General features: G+C 49.4%; 8 protein-coding genes across 8 annotated transcripts; 2 read left to right on the top strand and 6 right to left on the bottom strand.

Annotated features, from left to right (window-relative positions):
• Positions 1 to 21: 21 nt before the first annotated feature.
• Positions 22 to 2,591, bottom strand: BDR25DRAFT_354858 (uncharacterized protein; the record flags this gene model as incomplete). Its single annotated transcript, XM_033695378.1, has 18 exons — positions 22 to 116; positions 197 to 221; positions 288 to 362; positions 403 to 444; positions 479 to 537; positions 567 to 635; positions 685 to 740; positions 773 to 1,059; positions 1,090 to 1,240; positions 1,294 to 1,335; positions 1,369 to 1,478; positions 1,507 to 1,758; positions 1,793 to 1,830; positions 1,879 to 1,965; positions 2,016 to 2,070; positions 2,099 to 2,394; positions 2,426 to 2,501; positions 2,553 to 2,591. The coding sequence occupies 18 exons, from the start codon at positions 2,589 to 2,591 to the stop codon at positions 22 to 24; spliced, it is 1,854 nt and encodes a 617-aa protein (XP_033547755.1).
• A 1,908-nt stretch (positions 2,592 to 4,499) lies between these two features.
• BDR25DRAFT_303511 (uncharacterized protein) lies at positions 4,500 to 5,066 on the bottom strand. The gene is made up of 2 exons (XM_033690015.1): positions 4,854 to 5,066; positions 4,500 to 4,796 (listed from the first exon to the last, which is right to left on the bottom strand). Exon 2 carries the CDS (start codon positions 4,794 to 4,796, stop codon positions 4,620 to 4,622), a length of 177 nt encoding a protein of 58 aa, XP_033547754.1. The 5' UTR covers positions 4,854 to 5,066; the 3' UTR covers positions 4,500 to 4,619.
• A 630-nt stretch (positions 5,067 to 5,696) lies between these two features.
• Positions 5,697 to 7,060, bottom strand: BDR25DRAFT_28123 (uncharacterized protein). Its single transcript, XM_033687875.1, has 2 exons — positions 6,514 to 7,060; positions 5,697 to 6,453 (listed from the first exon to the last, which is right to left on the bottom strand). Exons 1-2 carry the CDS (start codon positions 6,703 to 6,705, stop codon positions 5,821 to 5,823), a joined length of 825 nt encoding a protein of 274 aa, XP_033547753.1. The 5' UTR covers positions 6,706 to 7,060; the 3' UTR covers positions 5,697 to 5,820.
• Positions 7,061 to 7,591: 531 nt separating this feature from the next.
• On the bottom strand, positions 7,592 to 10,608 carry BDR25DRAFT_314091 (uncharacterized protein; the record flags this gene model as incomplete). Its single annotated transcript, XM_033691430.1, has 3 exons — positions 7,592 to 8,129; positions 8,653 to 10,370; positions 10,429 to 10,608. 3 exons carry the CDS (start codon positions 10,606 to 10,608, stop codon positions 7,592 to 7,594), a joined length of 2,436 nt encoding a protein of 811 aa, XP_033547752.1.
• An 832-nt stretch (positions 10,609 to 11,440) lies between these two features.
• Positions 11,441 to 12,900, top strand: BDR25DRAFT_28109 (putative alcohol dehydrogenase). Its single transcript, XM_033687862.1, has one exon. It carries the CDS (start codon positions 11,579 to 11,581, stop codon positions 12,626 to 12,628), a length of 1,050 nt encoding a protein of 349 aa, XP_033547751.1. The 5' UTR covers positions 11,441 to 11,578; the 3' UTR covers positions 12,629 to 12,900.
• A 1,197-nt stretch (positions 12,901 to 14,097) lies between these two features.
• On the top strand, positions 14,098 to 14,319 carry BDR25DRAFT_162327 (uncharacterized protein; the record flags this gene model as incomplete). Its single annotated transcript, XM_033684056.1, has 1 exon — positions 14,098 to 14,319. A coding segment is annotated over one exon (222 nt), but the record flags the coding sequence as incomplete, so codon positions are not given.
• Positions 14,253 to 15,162, bottom strand: BDR25DRAFT_303506 (uncharacterized protein). Its single transcript, XM_033690014.1, has 2 exons — positions 14,673 to 15,162; positions 14,253 to 14,574 (listed from the first exon to the last, which is right to left on the bottom strand). The coding sequence occupies exons 1-2, from the start codon at positions 14,889 to 14,891 to the stop codon at positions 14,437 to 14,439; spliced, it is 357 nt and encodes a 118-aa protein (XP_033547749.1). The 5' UTR covers positions 14,892 to 15,162; the 3' UTR covers positions 14,253 to 14,436.
• An 852-nt stretch (positions 15,163 to 16,014) lies between these two features.
• Positions 16,015 to 17,675, bottom strand: BDR25DRAFT_314088 (uncharacterized protein; the record flags this gene model as incomplete). Its single annotated transcript, XM_033691429.1, has 5 exons — positions 16,015 to 16,158; positions 16,663 to 16,960; positions 17,013 to 17,308; positions 17,338 to 17,372; positions 17,426 to 17,675. 5 exons carry the CDS (start codon positions 17,673 to 17,675, stop codon positions 16,015 to 16,017), a joined length of 1,023 nt encoding a protein of 340 aa, XP_033547748.1.
• Positions 17,676 to 17,768: the final 93 nt, after the last annotated feature.

Below are 17,768 nucleotides of genomic sequence, written 5' to 3'. Positions count from 1 at the left end.
ATACATCGCGCGCTGTCTTTACTAGCCAATATCAATTAACGTGCATACGATGATTTGGGAACGAACTGCGAAGGCATTTATGCACTTGTCGTTAGCGCATATCTCAGAGTTGACGGCTTTCAGTGACGACGGAATGGGTTTCGTTCCTTCTTACTTGTTCTAGTGAGTTCACTCTTGGAGAACAATTAAATAGGACCATGGTGCTTCACTGCTTCAGCAGACTATCGCAAGTAGAGTACAAAGATTCTCATTCTTGCTAGTTGCAACTCTTCTGCCCTAGTATTCACGCTGGTTAGGCGGATTGAGTCTCTCCATGGCGCAGTACTAGGTTTAATTCCCTCTCGCATGCCAAAATGCTCCAGCTGCGCCGCATGTAACCATATCGCACGAGTGCAAGCTGACCTCGCTCTGGTAGATCTTCCATCTTGGCCAAAACTTCACATCCTGGTTAATTGCAATCCGCAAATAACAAGGCAACATCTCTGCGGTCTATCCACGTAACTCGCTTGCGCATGAGGTTGCTGTCCTCATCATGTGCTGTGCAACCTCTCGAGTCCTCCCCTGACCCCATAGCTTGCATCCATCCTTCTTCAACTTTGATTGAGAATATGTGTGCCACGGCAACATGTCATTTCCTTCCAGGCAACAACTCAGGTTTGGGAATTTCCATCAGAATATGGTCACGTAGCCAATCGAAGACACCGCCCCGAATTACGTGAGCGTTATATTGAGGCCCGGACCTACGCGAATATCAGCTTAATATCCACCCCACTTATCTGGCAGGAATCCCGCAGCAGGCCCCAGAACTCGGATCCCGTCATAACAGCATAGTTTCGCGGACGCTTGAGTAGATTGGGGATGGCTTCCGAGGACTTCGAGTTGGATGGTGGGAGTCCGGGACGAGGCGCAGTATCTCGCAGCGGCCCGATGTAATCCACCATAGGAGCTAGGCTGACTCCTCCAAGAGGATAATTTGATATTCATCGCTGGCTTCTCTTGTTTTGTCACGAAGTTGTAGGTTCCTGTTGACTCGGGCATGAGTGCAGGAGCAGCGCCCATCTGAGATGCCTAGCTTGGCTCTACCCGCACGCTCTTCCACTTGTTGAGACTGTTCCACAAGCATTTCCTCAAAGAGGGGCATGGCCATATATCCTCAGCAGAACCGAAACCGATCCTCTCCGGAGCCTCCGTATCGAACATACTAACAGGTTCCCATGGCAGACTTGGATTCAGCTCGCATCTGGGCTCGTTCGACGGCAGCAGTTTCCCTTCGAACCTTGCTAGACCTCTCACTGCAGGCTGCCTTCAGGTCTCCATTCAACTAGGATGTTCTCTCTTCATTCCCTTTCTTTGCGACGCTCGCCCTACCGCTCTAATGTGACTCCGCTCTCTTTTCCCCTGTCCGTTCCAACAATGCGGTGATTCCATAACACATCAGTCCTCACGTGGGTGGTACTTCCTAGCCCATAATGCATACACTATTATCCATGTGACAGCCTTGTTCACGTTTGCGACTTCTTCCATATCATCATCCATCTTGTGGAACGGTCTCCTCCATCTTTCAAGCACTCTTCTGAACTTCGCCACCCCTGTATCGCTTCCCTTTTTCTTTACCTCAAACATCCCTGCGTTGTCGCTCTTGCGCGTGACTGCCTCTCGCATCGAGACTTCCTCGAGCCCCTGTACTTTGGCGACTGTCTGCATCTTTGCCTGTTCTTCTTCCTCCAACATCATGGTGAATGCCTTTCGGTGCCCTCTCTTTCCTTGTCATTCCTCACTTATTCGTGTCTACAATCCCTCCTGCATAATTGCCACGTCGAATGTAGTCCACTGTCTTTAGATCCTTGCACAACCTTTAATGTGTGCCGGCCAGTCTACTCGCCGTAAATGCGGATCTACTCGCCCATCCATAGCTTCCTATGTCGAGATCTGTTGCCTTTTTAGAATGGTGCATCCAGACATATCCTCGTCCGGTGTTGGAGGATTCTAGATTTTTGGTTGCGTGCAAATTCCACGCACGGCTCTACCAACTTCCGAGAAGCTAGGGTCTGCTTCTTTGCCAGTTGCCTTCTTCCGCCCCCTCGAGGCGCATGCCAACATGCTCCATATCACAATCGCTCGAATCACCTTCTCCTTCTACAACCACCACTGTGTAGCGAAACGCATTCGCACCATGCCCCTTTTTATTGCCGCAGTTACGGAGGTTCGCTGTATGTGCCCATCTTACGACTGAGTTGGGGTCCATCTGCAATAGACGTAGGTCCTTTTCACTGCTCGATTTGACCGCACTCTTCTCGGGAAATTTCCTTTTCAAGCTCGCCTTCAGAGGATCTGACGCTTCTTTCTGACAAGACTCGGTCTCCTTTAGTTCCCGTTCACTTTCAACTTTTTGGTCTTTTGCGCAAAACGAGTCGTAAGCCGAAACTTTGATTCAGTCCTTTTGATGCCTCAATACTGAAGGGTATTCCGTCTTCATTTGCCCATAGTTTTTCCTCCTTACGCTAGGTATTGGCTTGGGCATCGGCATCAACATGTCAGGTGAGGTTGGCAACGGAGTCGTTAGATCTCTTGTAATTGAGCCGTTTGTTCATGTACGGTAGGTGGGTGTATTATGAAGGCCTGTCATACTCTACCGAAGGTACGCAGAAGCTACCGTGTAAAGCGCTAACAAGAGTTGCAGTCCAAATGGCACCCATGTACCGCTATCTTAACTCGAAGGCCTCGCACATCCTCTCACATTCACAGTAACGGCGGAATTACTGACATGCAATATGCAATATGTGCTCCGGGGCTTCCTCGACGCAGCAGATAAGCCTATCTGAATGAGGGTGAGCGATTAGGGATGTTGCTGCTATAGTACGACGAGGTGGCAAGGGCGGTTCGCAGAGGATTAGCATACATTCGAAGGATGCTAGAGTTAGTATCTTTAACCGTCTGAATCGCATCTCCTGGGATATTTCCACACTTGGTTTGTCCTTACATCCATCCATCTCTTTGCCTTCATTTCCTGCCTTTCTTGCGTCTCATCTTTCTCTTGATGTTCTTCCGACATTCATAGTCATTATTTGACTCATATTTCCGTCCTTCCTCTCTGCCTGTTTCTCAACTCTTTTTCCATCCCCCGCTCATCAATTACTGTTTTGCTTGTTTCGTGTCCGTCAGCTTCCGTTCCAAACGAGGTGTATGCCGAAGGAGGTATTCGCCCTCAAGGTGAGAGTCGCGTGGGGGTGATACGGCCTGATCAAACCTGGAGTTAGGGTATCCAAGGTCCTACACGATAGGAGTAAGGTGCACACAGGTATGTAAGCTAGTGTGTCGATCAGGCTATGTGCGTGGGACAATTTGTCGGTTAGAAAGAACAAGCCTCGAGACAGACGTGCTGAAGCCGATAGAACGTAGCTGTTGTATCAGGTTATAGTCGGAAATGGTTATGTGTCATCAGTGTAACAAATGAGAAAGGGAGGTAAACTCGAGGGATGGAGGATGGAAAAAGTCCTTCTTCAACCAAGAAAGAGCAAACAGAGATGGAAGCTTGAGAAGGGCGGAGAGTCCTTTTCAAGGGAATGCAGGGTGGCGATGAGGAGGAAGAGGAATGGAAACACTCTCTTCCCCTTAACACATCTATCGCTTGCGATACAGAAACGAGACAAAGTTTTACGACTCTGAGGAAGAAAAACGCTCTTCTCCAACAAACCGTCAGACAAGGAGTCTGCGAGAAGGAGGAAGGGGAAAAAAAAAATCAGCCCCCTCAGCAACGCCGTCCGGCGCCCTCGTAGTCTTATAGGGAATGCAGGAAGCAAAATAGGGAAAGGATGCAGTCCGCCCGCGCGCCTTCACCGGGCCTCTGAAACGGCCGGGTCAGGCCAGGTCAGCGGAGGATTGCATGCGCACGCCTCCCATCATTACCTTTATATCACCACAGCATATCACATCACATCACTCTGTTCCTTCCGAATCTGCCGCATTCTCTCGTGTTGTAGTCTGTACGGCTGGCTGGCTGAGTGAGGAGCAAACTACAGATTTCTCCGGTCCGCCGAATGCCATGTATCTATACATGAATAGGGTAATTACGTAGGTCATCTTGTGTATATATATGTGAGAGTATTGGGGAGGGGTGAATGTGTGTGTTCTGAAACATTTATGCATCTGACGTACAGTACCTTACGGATAGGCGGAATCGGGGGCCGGTAGTCCGGATGAATGGGATAGCTGCATGCATCTATGCAGTGTGTATGTGCTATGCAGAGGGTCTTGACGGCATTTCTTTTCTTTATATATTAATCTTGTCAATGATATGTTAGAGGGAGTTGCGGGCGCGGGTGCAGAAGTGGAAATGGAAATGGATTGTGGGGAATGTCTGTACAAGAATTGGAAAGAAGTCGGAGCTATCAACAAAACAACCCAATACCATGCTATACCGTTCCATGGCAAAATACAATACTACATAACTACAAATCCCGAATTCCTCTACCACCAAACCCCGTCTGTCATCTCCGTCGGGCGGCCGCGAATACGGTCTGATCTCACATCTCCACTTCCATCCTCCGGTCTCAAACACCCACCAAACGCTGCAATCCAGAACCCTTTATACATATTATGGCTCTCAGAGATTGAGGGCGTCAAAAGCCGTCGGCCATTCGAGGATAAACTCGATAATGTGGGGCAGTGAAAACTTGATGCTGTTGCGGGATAATTCTTTGCGATGAACAGGTGTTCACTCCCACGAGGCTTAGCTGAGAAGGGGAAATGCTAGTCCAGATGTTGAGTGCTGGTGGACCGGTGAGGCGACATTCCATCTAGGTAAATGAGCAAACTGGCTGGCGTGGCGTTCGAAGGATTCAAAGTGTACATACCTTCCTTGCGTGTGGAAGGCCTAAGGCTGTGCTGTGAGGCTCAGGCTTAGCCTATCGGGGCCTCGAGACACTAGACTGTAGTTCGGGCGTCCTCAAAACTCTGTCTAGAACGGGAAAAAGGCAGACAGACGAAGTAAACATGTCTCACGTTTCCTCCTCTAAGTTCAAATTTTGGAATATGAGGAATCATCAACACCAGAAACAGGTCTTAGAGTGGGTCGGTGCTGACGTTCTTCATCGTGGAGGGTGGTCTAGAAATAGGTCGACGGTGCTGACCAGAACACTGTGGCTTGGGTTGGGTGAATCCTGCAAATAGGTGTAGCGCGGAAGTAAGAAAAGGATGAAACACAGTCGGGCTTACCACCTGTCACATACCTGCTATGGAGATATGCACTGCCGGCATTCAACGGCAAAGTACAAAGCACAGGCGTCGCCGTGGAAGTGGGTAAGCACAGCAAGCAAAAGTAAACATCATATATTCATACGTAGGTGTGCGGTGCGTTCACAAACATCACATAGCAAAAGCACACAAAAGACATTTGATTCGCGCACGGGCCATGCAAATATTGCATTCTTCCAAAATACTACATTTGTAGAAAGAACGTGAACATGCGTGCATTGAAGCTGTATCCGTATTGCGACATCAGGTGCGAGCGAAGAAACTCGCCGACGTCTCTTGACCATAGAACGCAAATGGTCTACATCTTCCTCCAAACTCATACGCTTCAATGACCAGTGGCAAAAGGATCCATAGATATCCCCCCAATGAATGTATACCTAGGAAGGGGTAGGTCGTGGCAGGAACTCTCATTGAGTTAGATTCAAATAAAAAGAAAGAAAAATATCGTAAATATGGACAGAAAGAAGAATTGATATCGTGGGTATTGGAAACAATGACGACCAATTTAATGGTCAACTCAGGATTGAGTGAAGCGAGCGAAGAGCTGTGGTGTGTGATACTGGGGCTTTATGTGCGGATCAAAACACCCTGTCTTCTCGTCGTCTTGGCCTCGTACTCCATCTGCAACTCATCCTCGCTGGAGCAGTCACTCGAATCATCAGAATATCCGCATCGTACTCCGCCACAATCGAGCTTCACTCGATCACCAGATCGCGTAATGCCGTATCGTTCGCATGTGCAGCAGCTGCTTCCTGAGCTCACACTTGATGGCGACGAAGAGTTAGTAGACCGGGAGGTCAGAGAGGGTACATCAGAGTCGCTATCGCTGTAGTCGTCACTCCCGGAGAATGAGGTCGCCGAGGAAGCGGGTGAGATGGTTTGGCGTGCAAAGCGCGAAGTCAGAGCTTCAAGAGTGGCTTTGTCATATTGAGAGTTGATGACGCCGCGGGTCTGGTGAGGACGTTCGGGCCTGGGCGCGACGATGCGGGAGGGCGAAAGGCCGCGGCCCTTGGGGATCGAGGCGGTGCTGATGCGGCGTGAGTGCCGGTTCGATGACGAGTGCGAGGAAGTCTGAGCGGTGGATGTCGAGGTCTTGGCCTTCCCGGGAATGTCGAGAATGTTCAGTTTCCGGCCAGTTGTTTGTTCCGTGGTGTGGTCCTTAGCGGGGTCGTGCGAGACGTGGTAGCCATCGATGATATACTACAGTCGGTCAGTCTCAACAACATTTTCAAACCAAAAGGATTGGGATTCAGAACATACGTAGTACCAGTATCGCTGACCCTGCTTGAGTGTCGCGCCTTGAAACTTAAAGCATCCCACCCATCCGCCGCTCTTCTTTGGGTCCTTGGAAAGCGGCAATTGTCCGGCATAGTTGTCCCATGAACCAAGCAAATGGACCGTCTTGCAATTGCTGGAGGTTCGAAGCGTGAAGTTGAGTTGAATAGCTGCCATTGTGAAATAATGCGATTCCAAATTCTTCCGTCAAATTAAAACAGATATTACGATTTTACTCTTTCTTCCTTTCTCAAGGTAGAATCAGGTTCCTGAAAGGAAAGACGTGTGGAGATTGCCAATTAAAGCGTAAAGAGAGTGCGTGAGAAAGGCGAGTCTGCGTAATTGACAGGCGTTTCGTTTCGTTTAAGAAAAGTAATGGAAGGATGGTGAAAGTCGTCTTGAGCAAGAGAACTGGTATTACGTTGGAGTGTGTGGACCGGCCACAAGATTGAATTGAATTAGATGCAAAAGAACAATCTCAGTCTCTTCCGAGTACAGAGATAGTCGTATTAACGTAAAGGGTGTCGGCGGTAAGTGATGTAATTAATGGCACCAGGCCTGAAGGCGAATATCGAGTATATGGAGGGGAAAGAAGAAGAAGAAGAGAAACAAAAGGATACAAAAACACAATACACAGCTCTGAGAACTTCACACGCTTGCTGAGGAGAAGAAAGCAGAGGTGGGCGCCAGGCAGGCCTTTATTTATCGCACCTCACAGGCCAGCCCACCCACGGGAGGGGGATGGGCTTACCGACCGGCATTTTGCTCAGCTGGCACCTCGCAACCTTCGGGGCAGGTCTCGCTGCTCCCGGGTGCAGTAAATTGCTTGTGCAGCACGACTGGTCATTTTCGCAGGGTGCAGGGAGTCGGGGTGGTGGGCATGGCAGTCTATCGAAAGTCGTCCAGCGCTTGATGGCGATGGAAGAGTGGTGGAGAGGGCAGACTGTGCAGCCGGGAAGCTGTGGGGCGCGGCGTTTGCTGCGGATGATTGGCTGGGCGGAGCGGGGAATGCGCTAGCGGCTTTTTGGGGCAGCACAGACTTTCAGTGAAAACGCGCACCCAATCACACTCCGTCAGCGCCATCGTCTTGTGATGTCGCCGTGAGAGCCTGCATTTCCGCCTCTATCACACTGCAGCGCGGGAGGGAAACTAGCACGCATTGCGCATCGACTGATGAGGGAACCTTATGCGTACAGCCATGCACCCTGTCTGCATTCGTGCCATTTTGCATCAATTTCACACCTTCGCCGAGCCTGGCTCTGCTCCAACATCCAATCGCATCACTTACAAGGCAGTCATCTGGACACAAAATTGACCAGAGTGGGACTCGGCGGCTAAAAAACTGACCGGTGGCTTGACTTTGTCCAACCACTCCGACGACGTGCTGCGTGGAAACTTCTGTTGCTATCGCGAGCAGGTTTATCGGTTTCGACGGTAATGGGATTGGCTTGTTGATGTGCGGTGATCCGCAGGAGCCCACGAGGGATCGAGGATAAGGGCGTTGTGAGGGATAGATAGCCTCGCCAGATGACAGAGGCACAGCGGTTCGAGCAACCCTTCCATTTGAGAAGCTGATGCACTTTGGCGAAGCTGTGCCGCATCTGCAGAGTGGTGGTTGGGCTGGGAACGGCCTCAGGTTAACGGGAATCCCCTTCATCAGAATAACTGAGATGGCTTCACCTTTTCTACGATCCTCCCGTTACCTGTAGACCGTGACCTTTTTGTCGCGCCGTGAATCGTATCCCCCTTTCTCATGACTTGAGTCCTCCTTGGCCTATCGGGAATGTTCGTCCACGAAAGATGGTGGTTGTCGAGATTCAGCCCCCAACAGACATCCATTCAGCATGGGCCCCATCGGCGTGATCCTCCACATACGCGCCACATCTTTGGGCTTGGTTCATGCACCGTTGCTCACGGATTGCCGAATCAAGAAATGCATTGGTCACATCGTCACCAACCACACAGTTGGCCCCATCAAAGCAGCGACGCCAGTTCAGAAACGACGCCAACGGATAGATTATACCAAGACACTTCAAGCACCACCATCAACGCCAGGCAACCATTAACCACCCCCCCAAATCAAGTTTTCGTACATTCAGCTCGTGCAAGGCCTACTCGACACACATCAGATGCTGCAGCTCTTCTGGCGTCAACGTGCTCTTTCTCTTCTTCGGGCGCCCGCCAATGCGCGTCTTCATTGGTGAGTTGCGTCGTCGTTGCTTTTGCGCAGGTCCCTCTCCGGCAGACTTCGCTTCTGCTTCCGAAGTCACCGATATCAATCCTTCGGCCACTGCGGCCGCTTCCGCTTCCGCTTGAGCCACCCGGAGCTTGTCTTGCACTGTCAGTTTTGGAGATCGCTCGTCAGGGTGAGCATGTGGGCTCGATAATCGTTTCTTTACCTGCAAGTCATCGTCAATATAGAGAGCTGTTGTGGCGTCGAGAATAGAAGGGGGTGAAGAAATTGTGACTTTGCTGGCCATGTGCATGATTTGGTCGGCAATGTTATCGCAACGTACTTGGCGGGGAATGCGCGTGTCCTGACATGTTGGTCTGGAAGTTCGCGGTGCACCTTCTGAGCGAGATGGCTTCGATGACGATGTGATACCGGCCGGCTTAGTAGCGCCGACCAAGTCCACCTCGGACGCATTCGCATTCTCATCTACCAAAGAGGGTGTGTTGGGAATGGAAGGTGCGAAAGCAACCTTACGTGGGGACTTAACATTTCCGTTACCTTCTCTAAGCGCTGGTTGATCAGGCTGCAGCTTCAGCTTGAACATGTCTGAGGTAGATGTCGTTTCCGGGATGTTAGCTGCCAGTGAGGGTGGATCCTCTAGGTCGTCGGCCTCGTCGAGTTCTTCCAGGGCAGAGCTGGCTCCCTCGTCTTCCTCGGTGATTATGGAGACCTCTTCTTTGTTGACAGTTTCTAAGCCAACACCAAGCCCTAGTCCCATCCTGAGCTCCTCTAGGTTGATCGTGTCCCCCCCGTTAGCCATCCTTCTCCTCCACCCATCCATGAGCGTCAATGCATCTCTCCATCGCGCTTCCATCTTTTCCCAGCCGGCCCTCAGCCTGACAATCTCATCCTCTCGCAGTTCCACCTCCTCGATAGGTACGAAGTTAGGGTTTGTAAGGAGGGTCTTTAGATTTTCCAACACAGTATCCATGTCGGAGGCCAAAGTCTCGTAGCTTGTTGGTAGTGCGTGTAGCATGCCCTGTCTCACCTCCTCGTCCTCTTCCCCAATAGTCGAGAGTCCTTCATCGCCTTCAGGTCGTCGGCCCTCAGGCATGCCTTGTAGTTCCTTCAGGGTTACAAGCGTGCTCCTAACCAAGCCGATCAAATTGTCGTTCTCGTCGCTCAGCCCCTGGCTCAGTTGGGTCAAAAACTCGGTGGTCTCTTGCCTCAGGTTGTACTCTGGGTCGTCGACGTCTGGGTCGTCATCTCTTGCCGTGGACGTAATGCCGCTCATGCCTGTTGCACCGGGTGTTATGGTGATGCTTGCCCCAACCAAGCCGGTCTTGTTGCCACGCTGCTGACTAGTCAAGTGAGTCTTAAGTCTCTGTATCTGTACGTCGCGTTTGCGTATATCGTTCGCGCAGCCTGTCCGCACTTGTTGTACCGTCGTTTTCAGCCGAAGCATCTCTTCCCGCAGACTGCGCGCCGAAGATTCGGCGGTTCGAAGGGCAGCTCGCGCAGACCGTTCTTGAGACTGAGCAAGGGAGAGTTGGCGCGCGAGATCATCGTTGCGGGTGTGAAGCTTCTCGAGGGTGACGGTTTGGCGGGACGATTCGGTGCGTAGTGCGCGGAGGGTTGCGGCAATGGATTCGCGGTGTTCTTGGTCGCGCTGGCAGACGATATTTCAGCATCAGAGTATCTGATAATTATGAAGGGCTTTCTCTTACATCTCGCTTCAATATGAGGTCATGCACCAGGTTGATAATTTGGGCCATTGTAACTTCCTTTCCTCCCTCTCCTTTCGAAGGGCGCGCAAACTCAATTGGCTTGCCATCGCGTAGCAGGCCGCGAGCAAGTAAGAGATTGTTTATGTATGTCGAAGCCGTCCTCAAATTGAACGAATCCATCGTAGCGAACGTAGTGCTGTTGTGATGTTCTCGGTCGCGCTGGGGTTCCCAAGGTTCTGTTTATTATCTACTCAACAAGGTTTAGCGCCGTGTCACCCTAGACGACTTCACGTGTCAGTCTTAGACTCGACCCCTCCTCTATCTTCCCTCACCACATCTTAAACCTCCACAACTTCGATTTCTTCTCAAGGCAAATCATATAATATATTAATGCCTCTAGTCCAACCAACCAAATGCTAAGAGGCCATCCCAGTCACCCTTAAGAGAATCGCATGAAAATTCACGCCGTTCCAATTCATCCTGCCCTAGACTCGTAACTGCTGCGGCGTGTAGGAAATTCTTCCCGCCCAATAGCTACCTGTAATTTATCCTCCTTCGATTCGCCATTCTCGAGAACAGAACCCGCGGCGTGCTTAATTGACCGAATACTCCACTTTACTTCTATATCAGAACGACCGACCCTCTTTCCCAATCTAGACCGGCCCTTGTAATATTAACATGCCATCTATGCCCTTTCCACACGCCACATTCCTGACAATCATACACTGTTTCCGACATATAAGCATCAATTTTCATCCCTTGGTGAGATCTAAATGGGTTCCGGAGTTAGAGCATCCGAAGGACAGACTGTGCTGATTTAATTACTAATACCTAACATAGGACTGATGATTACCTAGCATGGCGTTCTTATCGTACGACGTCTACGATTTCGGGATAGGTAATGTGTTGCTTTGAAATGATGTCGTTGTTTGCTTAGTAATGTGCAGAATTGTGACATTGAGGGGGTAAGTTGCAGAAGTGTTGAGTGCTGTGGTATCTAAGAGTATATATCAACGCCAAGCCCAACATCTCCGTACTGAACTTGTCAAGATATTCACCTTAACTCATGTTAAGAAATTCGAAGACCTAAAGCCTTCCCAAATCTGCTACATCTGTTTCTCATATCCCTAATCGTCGCCCTCAACACATAATGTCCACCCAAACAGCCTTGCTCGTCACCGAAGTCGGAAAACCGGTCACGTCCACTAACACCTGGCCTATACCTCAACCTGGTCCTAAACAAATCCAGCTTCGCGTCACCGTCGCTGGACTCAACCCACACGATCACAAGAGCCGCGATGGAGGTCTCTTCATCCAAGACAGCCTCCCTGCAGTACTCGGGAACGACGTTGCTGGTGTCGTGACTGCCCTAGGACCGAATTCTTCTCGCTTCAAAGTCGGCGATAGAGTGTTCGCCCAATCTAATCTTAGCCCCAAGAGTGAGCAGAAAGGTTTGCAGCAGCAGGTTGTTGTGGATGAAGACTACGCAGCACTTGTTCCAGAAGGCTTCACCGAAGGTGATGGTGTTTCGCTCCCTACCAACATCATCGCCGGATTAGTTGGATTATTCGACGAAAGCGCACTCGGGATCCCCGCACCTTGGACAGATGCAGCGAAGACATTCGACTATCCCAACACTACGCTTCTAATCATCGGTGGAGGAAGCAACTGCGGGAAATACGCTGTGCAGCTGGCTAAAATGGTTGGAATAGGGAAGATAGTGACAGTAGGCGGAGACGAACACCAATTGAAAGGATACGGCGCAACCCACGTCCTAGGCCGTCACGGCGGACACGACATCGTCCTCCAGCGTATCAGGGCAGTCGTCGGTGACGATCTCATCTACGCCTACGATGCCATTAACCCACCAGAGGACCAGATTCTTGGTGTGAACGCGCTGTCTAATACCAAAAAAGGTAAACTTGCGCGGCTCGTCCCCTCCGGGGATATTGACGAGTCAAATATGCTACCAAAGCAAGCTGGATATGAATTAAAGAATGTGTTTGGGATCTCTCATATTCGGCCAGAGGTCTCGAAGCCGTTTTGGGAGAGACTTGGAGAGTATTTGATGCAAGGGAAGATTGAGCCGTTACCGTATGTGACGGTGAAGGGGTTGGATGCCGCAAAGGTAAATGAGGTTTTGGATGGGTATAGGGATGGAAAGCCGACCACAAAGACTCATTTCCAGATTTCTGAGTAAGCCGATGAAGGTGTAATGACGCAAAAATCTAGGTTTAACCTTTATACTCCCAAGCCGGAGGGTGGGCTGCCCAATCAACCTTGGCGTCTCATCATATTATATAAATCATTAGCCCTTCGGTCCCTCAGTCTATAATACATGACTCCTCTCATAACTAGTTCCCGTACTTATATAAGGCGACAGTCCTTGTTTCCGATATGTATGCCGTCTCGTCCTCCCTACGCTCAATTCATTTTATATCATTGCTCGAGCCCGCTGTTCCTTCTTCAAAACTCTAAACGCACAACACCTTTCCTTTTTTTTTTTCCGCATCTCTCACTCTCATCTCCAACTACGACATTGCCGTCTCTGATAGGCGTTGCTGGTATCTCTAAATTTCTAGCCTAGGGCTAATAGCACGAACAAAACCGTTACGGATCGCCGCGCCCTGTCGATCCCGCCATTCTTTTAATAAAGCTTAACGGCAACGGCCTGGTGCGGGAGCAGTCTTTTCCGTTAACCTCGGTTAAAAATGGCACTGTGTGTTTCAAGTCTTCTTTTAGATGGCGATTAGGCGTTTCCTAAAGTTAGCTGAGGTTTCCTTGTTTGCTATGACATATAAATTTAAACAGCCTTTTAATCGTTGTATCTGCTGTACTAGTATTGAGGTGTGCAGAATCTCATTTGAAATATACAAAGAGATCTGTGTTTTTAACGCAATTTCTAATTAACTCTTAAAAAATTTAACTTTCTCGAGGGATTGGACCACCGTCATGCGGTCCTTCATCTAGTATCGCATATTGCGACAACAAGTCGGAGGTAATATAGGCGACAGAAACACGTTCCGGAGAAACTTTCATCACACAATAGTGAGAGAAGCCAAAAGGATCGACCGAATGCTCAATTGCCGTTCTCGCCATTCTGTTCCTCCCTTCCACGATCGGAACAAGAAGAACATATTAGGTCAGGAGATATCGAAAAAGGAGATATCAAATAGAAGTCTTCAGGGGACGGCATATACCCAGTCAGCGAAAAAGCGCATTGTAACTTACCAAATAGCGGCACTACATCGTGCTTTTCACGTTCCCGGAAGGGTATGAGTATATCTTTAGCGAGATAAACGGCGGTGGTCTAGGGATCACGGGACTTCGCTTCTTGGGTATCGCTATCATATTGTCTAGAGCGTCCGAACTGACTCCGTTGATTGACAAGTGAGCGAAGGACGATTTGCAGATGATCCAAGAAGAAGACGGGAAGAGATTTCCACCTCAATTTCGGCTGTGGTATTGTAAGCTGGGTGGCGCCCGCAATCCTTCTCAGTCGTTTCTGGATGGGATGGTTTAGTTATGTGGGGTTTCTCTACCTTCGCCTTAGTTCATAATACCTTCGCTGATGCATGCGTTTAGACCTTTATTTCCATCTGGTCACCCCTCGCGGCTTCCGTACTTTGGTTTTGAGATCTTGTGCGTCATCATATTGTCGTCTAATGCATCCTCGATTCGTGCAAATCATATGCCACATCAGCACCAGCTTCTATCACTCTGATCAGATATGTAGCTGTGGGAGGTACGACCATCGTTGGCATGCCATTTTACGGGAATCTCGGGGTACATTGGACGCTGACAATAATGGGGGTTATTAGTGCGTTATTGGTGCCTGTGCCATTTGTGTTCTACATGTATGGAAAGGTGATTAGGTGGTGGAGTAAGTACCTATTATCCGGGATTGAAGGGTGTGAGTATGGGGAATGCTCTTGTATGTATATTTATCTTCATTTAGAACATTTCACCCAGGGAGCTAGTTTCGCGATCGAAATTCCACGAGGTATTTCAAGCCGCCATCTCTTTGGATACATACACCCAATCTTTCCCTGGCATGCAATCGTAAATCTCATGTTCTCGCGGTTTAATATATATCGGTTCTGTGATCGTAAGATAGGGCTTGTAGTAGTCCTTCTTGAACTGGACCTGCCTCATCATGAGAACATTTCTTGAATAATATACATACGGCATCCGTTTTCCTACCAACCAAAGAATTCACATAAAGTCAAACTCAGGCAACTTACATTTATCATCCACTCCCTCGTCGCCTTCCAGTTCTCCACAAACTTGAACACGCCGGGTTCTTCCGCCGACTGGTAGACCTCGAAGAACGTACATTCGGGCTCGGCAATGACGGCATCGTAAGCTGGCTTGAGAGCTTCCAAGAATTTCGTCACATTTTCAGGTGCTATCGTGATCGTCACGTGAAGAGAGAGTGTAGGGACTGTGTTAGGTGCTGCCATCTTGCTCAGGTTTAGAAGAGTAAGCAAAACGAATAGCTATTAGGACCGAGGCGGATGGAAAGGAGAACGTAGTGGATCTAACATAGGAAATCAAGCTATTTAAGAATACCCCAGATCATTCTAGGGACCAAATAACGCTAGGATGGGGCACGGATATTTAGGCATGTCAGCCATGGCAAGACACACCGCCAATATCAGGCATTCCATCTTCCCAGACGCGAATATGCGGGACAGCGGAAGGTTGTGTTCTTGGAGTAAGCAGGGAGTTGATAGAACAGAGTTGAGATCTAGACTTGCGGATGAGGTGGGAATAAGTTAGCGAAGAAGGCATGGTCCCGTGAAAAAGCTAGGTCAGAAGCGGTTAGTGTGATCAGGGTTATGGGGAGGGAAGAGGCTGACGTCATGCTTTGAAGCTCGAACAAACGTAACTCATAATTCGAGCAATTCTCTCAAGAGGTGGATGGAAAGTTGCATTCAAGACCGATAGAACGGCTGGTTTACGCCCAAATGAATGCATGGTGTTTTGGGTAAATCGCTGGGGTGTGTTGCCCTGAATGAGGCGTATCTCTTCCTAGTCCGCAATGACTCATAAAGAAAGTTCATCCTATTTCAGTTGAAAGCTGCAGATCAGTTGGGAAGGAGGGTTTTAGCACTGACTTTCAAATGTAAACCTCAGCCTTCTTCCGACCATGTGCTGAGATATTCGTCGACTTGAGTTGACCTCCCAACCGCAGTATTCCTCCAGATCCAGAGTGGTCATGCCACCTACGACAATCGAGCTCAGCCCAAGATTGCCGTCCAATCGGCTTCCATGGGCCTTCCGTATTTTCAACAGCGCTCATAACATTCCAACGAAAGCCCCGAGGGAGTGAGTCCTTCGAAGGTTACAGAATTTTCTTCAGCCCGACTTGTGGCCACTGTCACGGCATAGACGTCTTTCAAGTATTGCCCCATAGGACATTGTTCTATCGTATTACCGTAGATGTTGAAAACATCGCGAGTCGAGACGATCCACAACGTGGTGCGACATTCATGTAAACATGTTGATGGCACCGGTCGTTAGAGCAAGTATGCCTCAAAAGTCTGCCAAGACCTAGATCTTGGCTAGCCGCATAACGTGAAATTATTTCTCCTCCGGGTTGACGTTTTCGGGATCTGGCGGCGTGTAGATCCAGAGGTGAAATGTTCGGAACACCTCGATGTCCACGTCGATCCCCAGTCCGACCCTGCCGTCCTCTGTGAAACCGCCCTCCAAGGCGGAAGCGAACTAGGATAAGTGCTAGATGAGCACAGCGAGGTGAATTGAAATTCCACCCGACCTGTTAATCCACCCCGAAAGGCCAGTGGGCCAAGTGGACTGGCGACTGAGTATCCCGTGGTAGCCTCTAATTCACAGCAGAGGAAAAATCTCATCCCTATCGTAAATGGATTTCGAGAGTAAGAGTGTTAGGGGTCCAAGAGCTCCCCACCAGTGTACGCCACTTCCATTTTAAATACCATCCTGTTCCACTATACTTTACACTGGCTATCATAAAGCACTGCCAACATCTGAAAATCGTTGACACTTCGTGTCCCGCCGAGTGGCTTCTCCAAATTCTCTCCAGGCCTTTGCCGAGTCTCAGTGCCTAGAAGACCTAAATGGTTGTGTCATACGTAATGGTCCTTCTCTGCCCATACAAATCGCGATAGTCCCAAATAAGCGCTTCTCTCCTTGTACATCTCGACTGGGCCTCATACAGAAAATCTTTGGGAAGGTGGTCTTTGCCCATACCAGCGGAGATATCTTTGTGGACAGCTCCGAGTTGCATTCAGCTAGCAGTGCTGCTTCTGCGTTAAGAAATTCGTCCATAGATTTTGTACTAGACAACAGGCATTCGCTCCAATGTTCCGTAGCATAAACATGAAGGTCGTGCAATCCTTTCACGAGGCGCACGCATCTTCTCGACTCATCATACTGCTCACCAAAGACTTCAAGGCCAGATAGTAGGCAGGTTATAGTAGCTACGGCGTGTTCGGCGAGCACGTTCTGTTCTTTCAGAACGACACTGCTTGCCGATGTTTGAAGAAATCTAAAATTGTCAACACAGGCTTTGAGCTTTGATTGAAATGTTTACTACATACTGTGCTGCCTGGATGAACTTGACGACTTGTGTTGATATGACGCTCTTTCTGGACCTAGGTTTCCCTTGGAGCCAGAGGACTTGGTTGTCAGGCTTTCGCTGGAACCATGACTTCACCTTGGAATTCTTCAGAAACCATCCACATGTTCCAGGATATTTGGCACCTTCTCCTGACACTGATTCGAAGAGGAACAATTGCTCAGAATCACCTGTTTTCAACCATGACGTGATGGCCTTGTGATGCTTGGCGGTCTGTTCCTCCTCGATGCGCTTTACCCGGCTGAGCCACTCTTCCCTCTAGGCCCGAGCATCCTGCTGCATCTCACTCGCCTCAGCGGTATTACGTGCATTTGCTTCCAGCCTACATAACATCAGCGAACTTGGTGCACAGTGCACTGTGGGCTTGATCCCTACCATTCTGCCGAACAAACTTGTACACATGCTTATAGAACCCCAAGATGTCAGCATAAAAGACATCCAGCGTCGGTTGGAAGTCTGCAATGGTGGCAAAGGCTTCACTGAGGATCTCGAACCTAGCCAACGACTCTGCGCTCCTGCAATACCATTGATGAACTTCTCGAAAGGTTCGATGTACTCTGAAGCAATCCTTAATATCAGAGTTATTGGCGCTCAGATCCAGGGAAGATATAGTGTGCCATTGCATAGTGCATTGATCATGGTGGCGTAGTGTTCTAGTCCGCTAAAGAGGGGCAAGCCGGCGCATGTTACGGAGTGCCTGCCTCGCCGCAAGTTGGGT

Source organism: Lindgomyces ingoldianus, assembly GCF_010093535.1.
Source record: "Lindgomyces ingoldianus strain ATCC 200398 unplaced genomic scaffold BDR25scaffold_15, whole genome shotgun sequence".
Lineage (NCBI taxonomy): Eukaryota > Fungi > Ascomycota > Dothideomycetes > Pleosporales > Lindgomycetaceae > Lindgomyces > Lindgomyces ingoldianus.
The sequence above is the reverse complement of the archived record's forward strand: the minus strand, read 5'-3'. Positions and strand labels throughout refer to the sequence as shown.